General features: G+C 40.0%; 1 protein-coding gene across 1 annotated transcript in view; it reads left to right on the forward strand.

Moving 5' to 3' along the window:
• Positions 1-16653, forward strand: part of LOC138966865 (choline transporter-like protein 1) — a 227803-nt gene that overhangs the window by 149068 nt on the left and 62082 nt on the right. Inside the window, exon 4 of the mRNA XM_070339239.1 lies at positions 8941-9021. Within this exon, the coding sequence (XP_070195340.1) occupies positions 8995-9021 (27 nt within the window). The 5' untranslated portion in view covers positions 8941-8994. The remainder of the gene's footprint in view (positions 1-8940; positions 9022-16653) is intronic.

The following is a 16653-nucleotide window of genomic DNA, read 5'->3' on the forward strand; positions in this document are numbered from 1 at the left end:
TGGACAGCTATTGTAGTTGCTATCCTGTGTTTGCACATGGTAATATGCACTACACAAATTCCACATGGCCCTCTTTTCGGAACACAGACTTCTCTTCAAAGATAACGACTGCAATTTTCATAAAATCTTGGCAAACTCACCGTATTTATGAAGATATCGTTTTCTGTGTCAGTTATTCTTTCTTGGTTCAAGAGTTTGTGTCATAACCGTGTTTGATGTGTTGATTTTTGCTTGATTTTTGTTTGTATAAGTTTTGACAGGTACATCACCTGTCTCATCAGTTGGTTTATTTCTCCCCGGTTTTTTTTTGTTACTATTTTTATTTTTTTATTTAAAGAATTCTTTATGGTTGACGTTGATATCGTGCCGTCTGCTTAGTTGTGTGCTTCATTGTTTTAAATGTCATTATTTTTATTTTCTTTTTTCTTTTTTTATGTTCTATTTTATGTAATTTTATTTTATTTTATCTTTAATTTTGTTTTATTTTATTTTGTGTCATTTCATGTTTTTTTTCTGTTTTTAAAATTCTGTTTTATCCTTTTTTATTTGCTTTCATTTAATTTTATTCAGTGTGTTTTGTAACAATTCGTAGGCATTTTATTAAGTTATACATGTATATTGCTACTAGCCGGTTTTGTTGTTGTTTTTTGGTTGTGTTTTGTGTGTGTGTGTATGTGTGTGTGTGTGTGTGTGTGTGTGTGTGTGTGTGTGTGTGTGTGTGTGTGTGTGTGTGTGTGTGTGTGTGTGTTTCTGCTTTTGCACTTTACCGATTTCAGAGACACAACCGATCGAACATTCTGATGTTAGCTAATGTTATCGTCATATATATATATATATATAGCACCGTCGCGATATAACCTTCGTGGTTAAAAACGACGTTAAACACCAAATAAAGAAAGAAAGATATATATAGCACAGCTCCTCAGTTTATCCTTCAGCCCAGTGTGACGTTTTCATCTTTCGCCGTGTTGAAATTCGCTTCTCGGCCTCGTTGATCTAGTATAAACTCTACACTGAACAAAAAAACACCCTTCGATAGTACTGATGAGCGACCTTGTGTACCTTACATTCATGGGGCCAAATTTGTCCAAACAATTTGTTTTATTTAACTTAGAAATTTGATTCATCCTAAAATGTTTTCCTTCTTACTCAAGGGACGTAACCACTCAATACACATTTTCGAAGAATTCGATTTTGGGGGTGAAATCTATTAAATTTTACCACCAATTTTCTTCACATGCAAGAAACTGACATGCTTTTCGTCCATAAATAATTTCACTTCTTAATTTTACCAGGAAACAACATTTCAGTCTTGAGTATATGTCGAGGGCGAAATATGTACACAGGCGAAAGATGAAATCGTGACACCAGCGCTAAACATCGCTGACTTATTGTCCTCGCACCCTGTGCATAGTATTGCTTAATTTGCGGTAACAGCTGTGCCATCAACGATTGATGTCGAGTTTATTTTTGTGGAATATAAAAGGTCAATCTGCCATACACATGTCGGATATATGGACCTCTTGTCTGATGCATGATGCCGTAAACAAATCGTGTTTATGTATGTATACGTATGCATGGCTGCTGCTGCGTGACTTATTAGCATTTTATTTGCATATTGATTTAGTCGTGTGTGTGTGTGTGTGTGTGTGTGCATTTTGCAAGTATAATTGAAATGGACACTGTTGTGTAAGTATTAAAAAAGGGGGGTTCAAACAAGAGTAGGTACAAAAAGATAATTAGCATCATTTCATGCGACAATGATTATTAATGAAATTAATTATTGCTTACGTCCTCTAAAATGTACGATCACACAAATGTTTTGTTTGTTTGAATGAGAGAACAACTAACTGTTTATACTACCTGCATTATATTAATAGCCTAAACTATTCCTTTCATCCCACGGGTTTAGTAGCAATTTACCAATACTTTGATTTGTAATATTGTCAATTTTTCTTTATGTATTTATTTTACCGTGGAATAAAGTTGTGGACTAAACTAACCCCTTTGGGACTGTGTCGCTTCCATGATACTCCATGGTCATTCGTTAGAGGACTTGCGAACAAACCGTATGCCTTCAAACAAGCAACAACACAAACAACAAAACAAAATGAGTGTCAGTGTCACGATTAAACAAGTTCAAGTTCAAGTTTTATTAGTCCATAACCCATGGGGGCATTTTGAACAATAAATACAATCATAATATATGCTAATATAGTAAATAAAAAAAATAAAAAAATATAAAAAATTATGAAAAACTGTTACAAATTCTATTAATAAAGTCCAAAATATTCTTTAGCAATTTCTTTTTCTTAGTAGCAAACAACTTTTTAAATTTAAGTGCATTAGGTTTTTTCCAATAGTAAGGTGGTAACAACTCAGCTCTTTCTTCTTTGAAAAAAATCACAGACAAATAAATCATCAATCAATCAATCAATATGAGGCTTATATCGCGCGTATTCCGTGGGTACAGTTCTAAGCGCAGGGATTTTTATTTTTTTAATTTTTTTTATGCAATTTATATCGCGCACATATTCAAGGCGCGGGGATTTATTTATGCCGTGTGAGATAATAATGGAATTCATCACCTATGTCTTGTGATACACATTTGGTGCAAGTTCTTTCTGACCTCGGGATGTTAAGATAACGTTCTTTCTGTACAGGCAAATTGTTGTTTAATGTTCTAAACTTCATCATTGAAACACATTGCTGATATGGCAGGTGTGTGACATAGTCTTCACATGCAAAAATATCTTTAAACATTCGATAATTCCAAAACATATTTTTTGTTCCAATTTCTGTAAACCATTTATGGATATACTGGTTATACAAGCTTCTTTTTACTTTCTTTTTAAACCATGCGCTTGAGTATTGAACATTTTCTTGAAAAGTCCAAAGGCCAGAGAGACCAATTTCATTTAAGGTTTTTTCAATAAAACATAAATAATTAGATTCAATCATCTTGTTGATATACAATTTATAAGTAAAGCAATACACAATACTTGAAAATTTATTTTTATGAATAGGACTAATCAGTTTATACCAATAGCAAAGCATTCTACATTTCATATTAACATCTAGTGGATATCTTCCAAGTTCACCAAATATCATAGCATTTGGAGTTGATTTTTTTAGTTTAAAAACAATTTTATAAAAACGCAATTGAAGTTTAGTAGCAAGTTCACAGGAACCAAAACCCCATACTTCACATCCATACAGTAAAATTGGAGCAATCATTTTATCGAACAGGTCAACTTGTATGTCCACAGGCAGTGACAATTGTCTACAAGTACGCAAAAGAACAAACATTGCCCTTGAGGCACGATCATATAGATTCTTCTGTGCGACTGAAAATTTATTATTATAATTAATCTTAAGGCCCAAGTACATTACATCAAACTCCCGCAGTGGGGCACTGCGGTTATGAAATTAAAGGCCCCTCCTGTTTTTGGAACCGCAGGAGCTTTCTAGTTTGCTGTTAGGTAGATTTTTGGTTCCTCTTTCCTGTCATGCTCTCTTTTTCTTCATGAATTCTTTTCTTTTTTCTGCCTTCTTGCTCATTCACCTGTATTTTTTCCAAAAATCTCTTCTCTTGCCGCTTGTCTCGCGATTCATGTATAGTTTAATCTGTTAGTGTTCTGATGTAAGTCCAGCAGTAGATAGGTTAAGCCTATTTTAACATACTGGAAACTGGTAATCTTCCAGTAGGTATTAATTTAGTTTTACTAAAGCCTGCTGGGACACAAGTAATGGGTTAGTGCATTTGTAAACAGGAATCGCTTGACAAGTGGCCCCCTTCATCCCCCCCTTCCTCGTCCTGATATGGCTCTGCGTAGTCGGCTGGACGTTAAGCAACAAATAAACAAACAAAATTACATCAAACACTACTTCGATTAAATTGCCATTATACGTAAACAATGGGAAAAAAACTATAACTTTCGTTTTGTTTACATTAAAGGTCCTTGTCTACATTTTTTATACCGAAATCGCCATTTGACCATTAAAATGCAGAGTCTATTATCTACAATTATCAACAATACACCCCCTTTCGATCAGGAAAGACGAAGCCAGTGTAGCCGTTTGAAAATTCATTGTAGTATTCCAGCGTAGTACTCATAGTAGGATATCCTTATTTGGAAAATGCCAAGCGCAAAACTCCTCTCAAATCCCGTGCATTTCGTGCGTTTAAAAAAAAAGCGTGGACAGCGCTCCAGTGTCAAACTGTTGCTGCACTTGTTTGGGCGTGGCTATAAGCATAGTGACATGAATTTGATTGGTCAGTATTTTTAGGCAAAGCACATGTTCTCAGCAAACAGAAAACAAAATATTGGAAGCGTGAGTCACGCTACCCAAAAATAAAATCTTTTTTTACATATATTTTTTTTCTATAACTTTTTTCCCCATGGTTCATTCATCATCTGACATAACTGTTTAGCGAAATCTAACCATAAGATTATTGAAAACAAGTAAAAATGTAGACGACCACCTTTAATATATAGACGCCATTTTAAACAGTATTCGTGCATTTTGTTTAAACATTCTTGCAGGTTTTTTTCAGACTCTGAGCAGATCACAGTATCATCCGCATACAGTAATAAAAACATTTGAAACAAAGCATTTACATCAGTATCATCCATTCCAACCACAATAGCCTCTCTTGACATAGATTGTAAACCATTACTGTTTTCCAACAGAAAAGGCTTTAGATCATTTAAAAATAGAGCAAAAAACAGCGGTGACAAGTTTTCCCCTTGTCTAACTCCACACAAACTGGGAAAATATCCAGAACACTCACTATTAACTTTAACGCAAGACTTGGCATTTTCGTACAAATTTCTTACAGTTTTTAAAAAAAACTTAACATCAGAACTAACTAATTTCTCCCATAAAAATGCACAGCGAACTTTATCAAACGCTTTTTCATAGTCTACAAATGCACAAAACAGTCGCTTCTTTTTGTTGAGAAAATTTTTTAATATACAATGCAAAGTAAAAACATGGTCTAGTGTTGAAAAACCTGTGCGGAAACCTGTTTGTTCTTGACCTAATTTATTATTACTCTCCAAAAAGTTTGATAACCTAGCATTTAAAATTGCACTGAAAAGTTTTCCGAAGCAACTGAGTATAGTAATTCCTCTATAATTTGTGGGGTCAGCTTGGGAGCCTTTATTTTTGTACAATGGAATAATTTCACCTACAGCCCATTGAGTTGGAACCTTTCCTGACTGCAAAACAACATTAAACAACAATACATAAATATCAATCATTCGATCATGTGACGCTTTTAAATACTCATTAATTATTTTATCCTGACCGCATGCCTTACTGTTTTTCAGCTTGTCTATACATTTGATAACTTCCTCCTTTGTAAAAGGCGCATTAAGAAATTCATTACTTCCCGCAGTGGGGCACTGCGGTTATGAAATTAAAAGCCCCTCAGGACTGTTTTTGGAACCGCAGGAGCTTTCTATACTGACGTCCAAAAGAAACGCGAAAAACTGTCTAATGTCATTTATTGCCTAATAAAAAAAATCGTACACAAATTCAAATTTCATTCTTAATGTCCAATTGTTGGTAGAGTAAAACACTGACTTATGGTCCATAACACAGTAAGGTTGCGGACACGATGCGTTATTAGCGCTTAACAGAACAGTCAATAGCGTGTGTGGCCCCCATTAGCATCGATGACGGCCTGGCATCGGCGGTGCATTGAGCGGACCAACGTGTTGCTGGCTTGCCTGGGAATGTTGGTCCAGGCCTGCCGGACGGCCCGATCAAGATCAGCGACAGTTGTGGGCCTTGGGACCACCCTGTTGAGCTGTGTCTGGAGCAAGTCCCAAAATTGCTCAATAGGGTTCATGTCAGGAGATAACGCTGGCCAAGGCATCACCTGGATGCCTGAGTAGTGCAGGAGATCCTGAGTGGCCCTGGCAGTGTGGGGGCGCGCGTTGTCGTGCTGGAAAACCCAGTTTCCATGGGCTTGAAAAAAGGGCAGCACATGAGGGTGCAGCACCTGGTCCATATAGCGCTGCGCTGTTACGCCGTTGCCGGGTCCAGGACCCAGGCCTTGGAAGATGACGGGACCTAGCACCTGGTTGTGGCCGATGGCGCCCCACAACATGAGGCTGGGCTGGCCCAGGCGTTGTTCTCCACGACACAGTTGTCAGCATAGCGGTAACCACTTCTTCTCCATACCCGAACACGCCCGTCGGCATGGTCAATGCAGAAACGGCTTTCATCGCTGAAAAGCACGTTCTGCCAGCGAACATTGTTCCAATTGAGGTGGCCTTGCGCCCAATGCAGGCGTGCCTGTCTATGGCGCACGGTGAGGACGGGTCCCCTGGCTGGACGGCAGTTCCTCAGCCCCCTGGAGCGCAGTCGCCGGCTGGCCGTTTGCCTAGAAATGGGTGCCTGGTGTGTCCCTTTAACAGTTCTGGCTGTTTCTGCAGCTGTTCTGAAGGGATGTGCAACATGGCTGCGGAAAATGTGCCGATCTTGCTTTGGCGTCGTCACTCGGGGTCTGCCGCTTCGCTCGGCATCAGCAGTAGAGCCAGTTATCACAAACCGCTGCAGGAGACGATAAATGGTGGATATGTGACATTGGACAGTCGCAGCCACGGCTTCCGGCGTGTCCCCAGCCTCCAGACGTCCAATGGCTCTCTCGCGTTCAGCAGAAGTGAGTCTTGGCATGGTGATAGCGTCGAATGAGGGACTGATGAAACCTGTAACGTTGTGCCATTTTTATCCTCTAGTGACAGTGAACACCACTCACTGAGCAGCTTTTGTGCTTTTCTTGCACGTGCAGCTGAACTGCACAAGAAAAATGTCTCAGCTAACTCGGGCTTTACGTGGATTGCAAGTGCGCTGATGCGGTAAAATTCACAATACACCTTCCTCAGACATCGGTCTTGATATAGTGGCTGCCAAAAATAACGCAACTTTTGTTAGTCCAGAAAAAAATTATTTGTAAAATAAATAATATTTTTCGCGTTTCTTTTGGACGTCAGTATAGTTTGCTGTTAGGTAGATTTTTGGTTCCTCTTTCCTGTCATGCTCCCTTTTTCTTCATGAATTCTTTTCTTTTTTCTGCCTTCTTGCTCATTCACCTGTATTTTTTCCAAAAATCTCTTCTCTTGCCGCTTGTCTCGCGATTCATGTATAGTTTAATCTGTTAGTGTTCTGATGTAAGTCCAGCAGTAGATAGGTTAAGCCTATTTTAACATACTGGAAACTGGTAATCTTCCAGTAGGTATTAATTTAGTTTTACTAAAGCCTGCTGGGACACAAGTAATGGGTTAGGGCATTTGTAAACAGGAATCGCTTGACAAGTGGCCCCCTTCATCCCCCCCTTCCTCGTCCTGATATGGCTCTGCGTAGTCGGCTGGACGTTAAGCAACAAATAAATAAACAAACAAACAAACAAACAAACAAATTCATTACTTGCTTCATTTAAAGGTTCATTACTATCATCCATTTCATTTTCATCACACTCTTGAAGTTTAGTGAAATGTTCGAAAAACTCCGAACAAGTTGGATAGTTAGTTTTGGAATTATTTGTTTTATTTTTATTTTTATTTAGAAGATTCCAGTATGCTTTCGGGTCAGTACTTCTTAACTTTCTCAAAGTTTTAACGAGCTCCTTAAACGATCAACCCCGATTCCCCAATCCCCCTATGAAAGCAAATAAATAAATAAATAAAGTCATTAGCAAACAAAATTAGAGTGTCACAATGCACAAACACGCAAACGCACCCGCTGACCGTCTTTTTCTACGTCCTCGTCCCCCCTTTCCCCCACACACCAACCCTCCTCCCTCCCTCCCTCCTTCCGCGATTCACAACTCTGTTGCCAGCAAGCAATACACCCAACTCTTCGATATTTCCTGCTGTCATTTTTGATAGATGAGCGAAAGGCTGATCGAGTGTTCTCCCCTCGATGCGCGCTGCGCGCACGAGCAACAGATAATATTGACAGCTCTGTTGGGAGACAGCATCCATTTGTGTTGTAGGAATCTGTGACAGTGTGTGTACTTGATATATTTCCCCTGACAGTCCTTTCTGTGATTGTCTTTTTCCTTTGTGTTGGCATCGGGGCGATGTCGATACAAGCGCGTGTGAGGCGTGGAAACAACAGAAGTAGCGTACTGTGATGTGAGGTTCTGTTTTTGGCCAGTGTTTGATGTGCAGGGATGGCTAAATCTCAAAATTTTAATTCGCCAGGCTGACGAGTCACTTCAAGACAGTCACTAGCCCGCCAGACATGTCGCTGGCCTGGTACATACCACAGTTGCTGCATCTGCAGTGTTTATATGGCTTTAAAACCCGATATTACAACCACAAGTGTTGCCTTTGACCGGAATTTTTTCATCGCCCTTGGCGATTGGGCGGACGATTTGGCCATCCCTGATGTGTGTACGTGCGGGGGGGGGGGGGCTGTCTCTCTCTCTCTCTCTCTCTCTCTCTCTCTCTCTCTCTCTCTCTCTCTCTCTCTCTCTCTCTCTCTCTCTCTCTCTCTCTCTCTCCATTTCTAAAGACTATGTAAGCTGCACAGTACTCTCGTTGTGCATGCGACAGTCCTGAACAGAACAAAATGCTCATCTCATTAACAAGATATTATTTGTAATAATGAGCCGTGCAAGCAGAATTCACCCCCAAAACGGTCTTGACATGACCGAAAAATAGGAACCCTATCTCCCCCACTCCCCACCTCCACCCCGCACCCCAAAGGGAAGAGAGAGAGAGAGAGAGAGAAAAAAAATACGAAGAAATAACAACCGGGAAAATGTTTTGAGGAAATCCGTCCGTCATCCTGAGCAGAAGACTCCGCTATTGAACGGTTTTACACAAGTCATTGTCATGCAAAATTAGCATGTATCAGTACTAGTATACTGTACTTTCTTGTCTGTGATTAATAATATTATTTTCTCTCTGTGTGTTGCAGATTTGGAGGTATAGTCCGTGGTGACGTACGTGGTGACGACACACATATGACATCATGTGTGGGTGCTGCTGTGAAGGGAAGGTGAGAGACCATGTAAGCTTTCCTCTCTCTTCTCTGCCTGCGTCGATGTTCCCTCTAGACTTTTTGTCACTTGTGTTTCACAGAAGCCATGTGTTGTGAACAGGAGTTTAATTTATTTGAATTTACGTTTCAATTCTTTTTATTTTATTTGTTTGTTTTTCTTTATTTTTGTATTTATTTGGTTTTGATTTTGGTCGTTGTATTTAATTTATTTTAATTTATTGGATTGGAGAGTATTTTATTGTATTTTAGTTTATGTAATTTTATTTTATTGTATTTTATTTTATTCCTAATCATTAGAAGGTTTCGGTCTGAAGTAGCCAAGATATTTCTCCACGATAAATTACTTTACTTTCTTTGTCTGTTCTTGTTTGTGCTTTTATGGACAAGAGAGGACCATTATTAAGTGAATTCCAACTTTGTTTTAGTTTTAGGGTTAAGTTTAGAGTAGCAGAGGAAAATTACTTTTCGTTCGTAGATCATTCCCCTTTCTTAATTTGTGTGTGTGTTTCTGTAAAAAAAAAAAAACACAGCGAAAAGCACCAGAATTATGTGAATATTGGGTGCTCTGTTCTTATTCACTCCATGTCGATGAATGCTAGTGTTTCAGTTTGCTTCTCGTGTGGATGTTTCTCGTCTTTTTATGTTGTTTTCGTGTTTAATTTTCTTGCAACGGTAAATCCCTCTAACCCATTTCGTGTATCGGCAAAACGCTGCCCATTTCGCGAAATCGGAAGCATTTTACTGAGAATGTGCAAAGGCTTCTAAAACTTGCCAATTTTGCGAAATCGGCAGCCAATTTTGGGTTTTCAACTGCTCAAATGCCTTGGGTAGCACTACACTGTCTGCCTGTGTCTGTGTATGTGATCTGTGCTATAATTATGTACACATAACGTGTAACTTTATTTCAATATCGTTATCAACATTTGTCAAAGATTTGCAACCGGAAATAACTCCCTTTCTCCTTATGTCGAGTCATGCTGTGCTAATCAGGAAATATTTATGAGGTTGTTTCCCCAGAAGGCACACCTTACACCCTAAATTCCAGGGTAACTATCAGCAATTATCTAGGATTTCTGAACAGAACTGTTTTTATCCATGTAACGTATATCTTCTTTGCTGTGTCCCTGGAATCGCTATGAATATATAATTGGACAGTATTTCATTTTGTTTCTTCTAAAAGTGTTGTCAATCTCCTGAACATCGCAAACATGAAGTAGTAGCTGTGTTTCTGTGCAAAACTGATCAGCCCCAATCACTGAAGAAAACAAAACAGCAACAACAGAGAAGCCCCAAAAAATCCCCCAAAAACGAAGCAGATAAATCAGATCATATAAATCAATATCAACACCAATAAAGCAGATAATAAAAATAGGGTTGGAAGCACGAAACTGGGTAGGTCGAGGGAACACTTTCCACCCCAGTTGAACATGCTTTTTTCCCTGCAACAGAAGGTTGATTTGTTTCACTCGATATGCATTTTATTACAACAAACCCGTTTAGTTTGTTCTCAAAGGGGGTAGGGCTTGGCCAAATCCCCTCCCTCAGCAGTTGCGGGTCCCTGCTGTCATGGAAGATTCGTTCTGCGTTCTGTTTCAGTTGCTTATGTTCGTCTTGCGGTCACAGCCTTCGTTGAGTTAAACAAAACGAAATTCACGGTCGAAAACGTCTTTCGGATTACACCCAAAGTAGTGTTTATGAAGCTTACCATACTGCTTGAATTTGTTTAGGAGCAGTTATCTGTCGTTTTGCGTTTGCTTTATAGTAATTTGTGTCTACGCTTTGGGTTTTGAAAAGCCGTTTTTTTCAATGAGATAAATCAAGTAAATTCAAGTAGAAGTGTCTCCCTTTTATGGAGAAAAAAACCACGAAACATTCTTAACGAAAGCTTTGCATAGGGAAAACTATTATTGATTGATCATTTTATTTCAATCACAACAGATTTTTCTGTGTCAAAATTATTGAACACAACAGAAGGGAGTGACTGTTAGAAAGAGATCAGATTAGAAATGAGCCGCTAGAATTTTTAACGGAAGAATTAATTAAAGGATGTCAAGAAAACACGAAAGGGTTTTTAAACCTGTTCTTGAGTCACGACATCAAACTTTGCTCTCTCTCTCTCTCTCTCTCTCTCTCTCTCTCTCTCTCTCTCTCTCTCTCTCTCTCTCTCTCTCTCTCTCTCTCTCTCTCTCTCTCTCTCTCTCTCTCTCTCTCTCTCTCTCTCTCTCTCTCTCTCTCTCTCTCTCTCGAAGATTAGGCTAAGCCTAAAACCTTTATCCTTATGTAATAAAGTTCTGAGTTCTCTCTCTCTCTCTCTAAATATCTCTATCTCTCTCTCCCTCTCTTTGCCTTCTCTCTCTCTCTCTCTCTCTCTCTCTCTCTCTCTCTCTCTCTCTCTCTCTCTCTTTTTTTCAACCAGCAGAGCGAATTATGAACTTTTTTTTTTCTTATTTTATTTTTTATTCTTTACGGGAATAGTGGCTCGCGAGTTTTCGTCGTCCGTGACTACTCAACGTTGGTAGAGCACTAGAGAGTATTTTAGAAGTCTTGCTTGAAATGTCAGAAGATTTCGAGAGGTCCCTATGTTGATCCTCTTGAAGATTCTGCAAGTATTCATGTTCCGTTCCGTTCCAACTAGAGATGTCCCCTTTCTGTCTCTTTCTCTCAGCACGTATCTTGGTGCCCTGAATAGCCCTGCTGACCCTTTTCTCTCATACAATGAATTCGCCCTTTTCTTACTGAAACTCCTTTTGACTGTTGCTCTAGCATTTTTGGAAGACAAGAACGATTTCTCTCTTTTGAAACAGTAAGGTCATCAGCTTTCAAGGCATGCTGTTTTTGAGCAATTTCCCTCTTTCATGTTACCCGTCTTTTACATGGGAGTAAGACATATTTCTTAGTCTTTTAGTTGATGAATTCGTGTAAAATCTCTCTCTCTCTCTCTTTCTCTCTCTCTCTCTCTCTCTCTCTCTCTCTCTCTCTCTCTCTCTCTCTCTCTCTCTCTCTCTCTCTCTAATCTCTATCTCTAAATATCTCTTATCTCTATCTCGAAATATCTCTATATCTGAATATTTCTAAATCTTTCTATCTCTCTCTCCCTCTCTTTGCCTTCTCTCTCTCTCTCTAACTCTCTCTCTCTAATCTATATCTCTAAATATCTCATCTCTATCTCTAAATATCTCTATCTCTGAATATCTCTAAATCTCTCTATCTCTCTCTCCCTCTCTCTCCCTCTCTTTGCCTTCTCTCTCTCTCTCTCTCTCTCTCTCTCTCTCTCTCTCTCTCTCTCTCTCTCTCTCTCTTTCTCTCTCTCTCTCTCCCTTTCCCTGGTTTTTTTTCTCACGATAGAACAGGTGTGTTAGCAGAAAGTCAAGTTCAAAGCACCTGCTGATTCTGAAGGATACAAAGGAAGGACCGCAACATATAATAGCTGTACGTTTCTCTTCACCCCTCGTTGGAAATGATGGCAAATAGCCAACCAAAAATACTGGCTTTTTAGCGGGGAAATCGTCAGTTCCGCGCGCTATGATCATGTGATAAAGTGGGGTTACTGTCAGATAATGTCAGATGCAGCGAGATATCTGTAAGGCCCAGTTATGTACCCTCACGTATATTTGAAGAGGCACGTTATGGTTGAATGCGGACACTGTAGGAATGAAAGCGTCCAATTCTTGATATTTTCAGACGATGTTTGAGTCGGTATTCCTGCTGTGGTTAGGTCGAAGCTTGCTGTGATTTGCCGTTTAAACTCATTCGCTCATATTACTGCTTTAAAGAATTTCTGGTCATACAAGAAAGGCTTCGCAATGGGATTATTCTGAGGCTTGAAATGTTTCTGTTCGTGTTTTTGAATAGTTCTTTTTGCACTTGAAAATGTAATTCATCAATCAAAATGTATATGTTGCTCATGTCTTCAACCTCGCTATGTATTTGCAAGGAGAATCATTATATTCGCGACGATCTCTCGATAAACACATGTGTTGTTGGTAGTGTTGTAGTTGGTTTTATTTTTATTTTTATGTTTGTTGTAACCGGCACGGTTGGCCTAGTGGTAAGGCGTCCGCCCCGTGATCGGAAGGTCGTGGGTTCGAACCCCGGCCGGGTCATACCTAAGACTTTAAAATTGGCAATCTGGTGGCTGCTCCGCCTGGCGTCTGGCATTATGGGGTTAGTGCTAGGACTGGTTGGTCCGGTGTCAGAATAATGTGACTGGGTGAGACATGAAGCCTGTGCTGCGACTTCTGTCTTGTGTGTGGCGCACGTTATTATGTCAAAGCAGCACCGCCCTGATATGGCCCTTCGTGGTCGGCTGGGCGTTAAGCAAACAAACAAACACATTTTATGTTTGTTTTGCTTCTTTGTTGGTTGGTTGGTTTTGTGTTTGGTTTCGTTTACTTTTTGGGGCAGGGCAAAAGAAATTTAAATCACAGCGGACAATGGCAAACTGCATACTAATGTGTGTGTGTGTGTGTGTGTGTGTGTGTGTGTGTGTGTGTGTGTGTGTGTGTGTGTGTGTGTGTGTGTGTGTGTGTGTGTGTGTGTGTGTGTGTGTGTGTGTGTGTGTGTGTGTGTGTGTGTGTGTGTGTGTGTGTGTGTGTGTGTGTGTGTGTGTGTGTGTGTGTGTGTGTGTGTGTGTGTGTGTGTGTGTGTGTGTGTGTGTGTGTGTGTGTGTGTGTGTGTGTGTGTGTGTGTGTGTGTGTGTGTGTGTGTGTGTGTGTGTGTGTGTGTGTGTGTGTGTGTGTGTGTGTGTGTGTGTGTGTGTGTGTGTGTGTGTGTGTGTGTGTGTGTGTGTGTGTGTGTGTGTGTGTGTGTGTGTGTGTGTGTGTGTGTGTGTGTGTGTGTGTGTGTGTGTGTGTGTGTGTGTGTGTGTGTGTGTGTGTGTGTGTGTGTGTGTGTGTGTGTGTGTGTGTGTGTGTGTGTGTGTGTGTGTGTGTGTGTGTGTGTGTGTGTGTGTGTGTGTGTGTGTGTGTGTGTGTGTGTGTGTGTGTGTGTGTGTGTGTGTGTGTGTGTGTGTGTGTGTGTGTGTGTGTGTGTGTGTGTGTGTGTGTGTGTGTGTGTGTGTGTGTGTGTGTGTGTGTGTGTGTGTGTGTGTGTGTGTGTGTGTGTGTCTGTGTGTGTGTGTGTGTGTGTGCAACAACAGCAACAACAACAATGCATAAAAAACGAAAACAGACTCTATTTTTAAAGCTTTGTATTTCATTCCAGTTGGTCCACACGTGGTACAAACACGCTAGGCACAGCTGTTGCCGTATTGCCTTATTGTGTGAATTGTTTTGATATGTCGGGTAAGCAGCTCAGTGTGCGCCGCTATATATTCAAAGTAGAGAATGCAGTGTTTAAAGATGCAGTCCTTCGTTGATCTTGCTTTATATTCCCATGTTGTTGTATAGGTTTCTTTCTGTTTGTCTGTCTGTCTGTTTGTTTGGTTTGTCCGTATATCTCCGGTGGTTATGGATCGATTCAGCTCAAATTTGGTGTGTAGCTTGGAAGTATGGTACACACGGTCGTATGATCCCTACATGTTGTCAAAGAGCAGATAAAAACCTTTTAGCTGTTTTTAAGACGTTTTCAATTGAGGTTTAGACCAACGTCTTGTTTTTCCTGCTGTGAGGACAATGCCCTCTCCTAATGCCAGAGCCCCATTTTGTATATTCCTTAATTGTTCGTGGATTTATTTCAATGTGCGTTTGCTATGTTTAGAAGTACAGAATCGAATAACTTAAGTTGCAGTTCTTCCTTGAATTGGGTTTACTTGATGACAAGCATGTTGTGAAAAGAAGAGGATATCATGTTACAAATTGTGAACACTTCCCAGAATGCTTCAAGATGGTTTCTTTATTACTTTCTTCTTCTTGTTTACATTTAGTCAAGTTTTGATTTCTTCTTTCTTTCTTTGTACCCTTTTTCTTCATTTCTTCTTCCTTTTTTCCCCCTTCTTTCTTTCTTTTCTTCTTTACACCATCAGCAGACAGAGAGAGCTGAAGCTTCAGAAATATATTCCAATGGAACAATACTCCCCAAGCACACGATAAAGCTGATGCAGACTAGCAAACCTTTCGTTACCAAGCACAGCATCTTTAAGGCTTACGGTACGTTATGTAAGCTGCCAAGCTATGTGGAAAGAGCACGCAAACAAGAAGGTGGCAGTGAAAGAAAACGTCAACAGGTCGCAGCGGACTGAGAAACAGGGAGGCGAGGAGGAGAACATTGTTTTGTGGGAAAACCTGAATAAACTGCTCTTGTCCCACACAAACACTGGAACAATGGGTGTGAAGGTGCTAGGGGTCAACAAAATAAGACTGCACTGTGAGAAATGGCATGAAAATGTAGGAAGCTTGTTTTTGTATGTTTGTTTGTTTGTTATCTGAACGGTTCTGAGAGTGCTTTTGTCTGCAAAATTAGTCACTTGCCAGTGAAATGGCGATCAGCTGTTTGTGATTAAGACTAAGAACCTGTTAGCCGTTTGTTAATTTGAGTGTGAGATGACTATCATTGGGCGGGGGGGGGGGGGGTGACTTGTTCGTCTGGAGGGAAAAGATATAGTGACGTGTTGTAGACCGTCTTTTTTTGAAAACCTAAACAAGGCGTTCGGTAACTGGAAGATAAAGCTCATAGACGAGGTGATCTGTTACTTACAATTATATGTTTAGCAAAGTCTGGACACTAAAGATACCTGTAATCTACCAAGGAAGAGATTGATTAAAGTTGAAAAAAATCCATACAGTTGGAATCAGGAGAATCCTCCCTCCTTACCGGCATCTTTTTACAGTCCCTCTCGACTTTCTTACCCTGGGCACACACAAAAAAGAGAGCAGAATGCATGAGACTTGAAATTGAAAGGAATAAACTTTAGAAGAAAGAAAGATAGGAAGAAAGACAATTTAGAAGGTAGAAACTTTCCACACAAAAACTTAGACGGAAACTTCAAAAGAAAAGAAAGAAAGAAAGAAGAAAGAAAAAAACAGTTTTAACTTCGCAAGAAACCGATCTTCCTACCTCTCACGATCGTCCCCTCGTATGTCATGATTTGCATGTAAACCCAACCCCCTTCTCCGGTTAGAGCCTGCCAAACTTTTCTTTTGTCCTTCTTTTTCCTTTCTTTCCTTGCCCGGGTGTCCTGTGTGTTAGCAGCCCGCCGGAGTTAGCTACAGCAGCAGGAAAAAGCCTCGGTTGTAAATCACCGTCTGTGTGTGCAACCCCTCTGTCGACGGAAGATCGATGGAACACAGCATGCAAGACAATAAAGCTGGGGAAGCACTGCAGGTCGATATTAGGTTAAGGTGTCGTTAAAGCTGATGGCTGAGAGCAGTAATCTCATTCACTGAGAATAGTTAGTTGCAAGCAGTCATCGTTGTGCGTAACGTTGCGGTGGTGGGTGGCTGGTACGTTTTGGTGCACCGTATGTGGTGCGTTTTTGGTGCACCGTACATACACACACATATTATGCCACAGTAAATTCTGAAAACCAGGACATTTACACAATTCCTGAACATTTCAGTAAATTTGTAAATTTCCTGTTTCACTCGGTGATTTGTAAATTTTCTCAAAATTCCAGGAAATTTGTAAATTTCCTGAAATTTGCTTGCCTTTGTTTTGAGAATTTACTAAAACAGGAAACATAGTTTTAGTAAA

This window comes from Littorina saxatilis, linkage group LG5 (genome assembly GCF_037325665.1).
Source record: "Littorina saxatilis isolate snail1 linkage group LG5, US_GU_Lsax_2.0, whole genome shotgun sequence".
Taxonomy (NCBI): Eukaryota; Metazoa; Mollusca; class Gastropoda; order Littorinimorpha; family Littorinidae; genus Littorina; species Littorina saxatilis.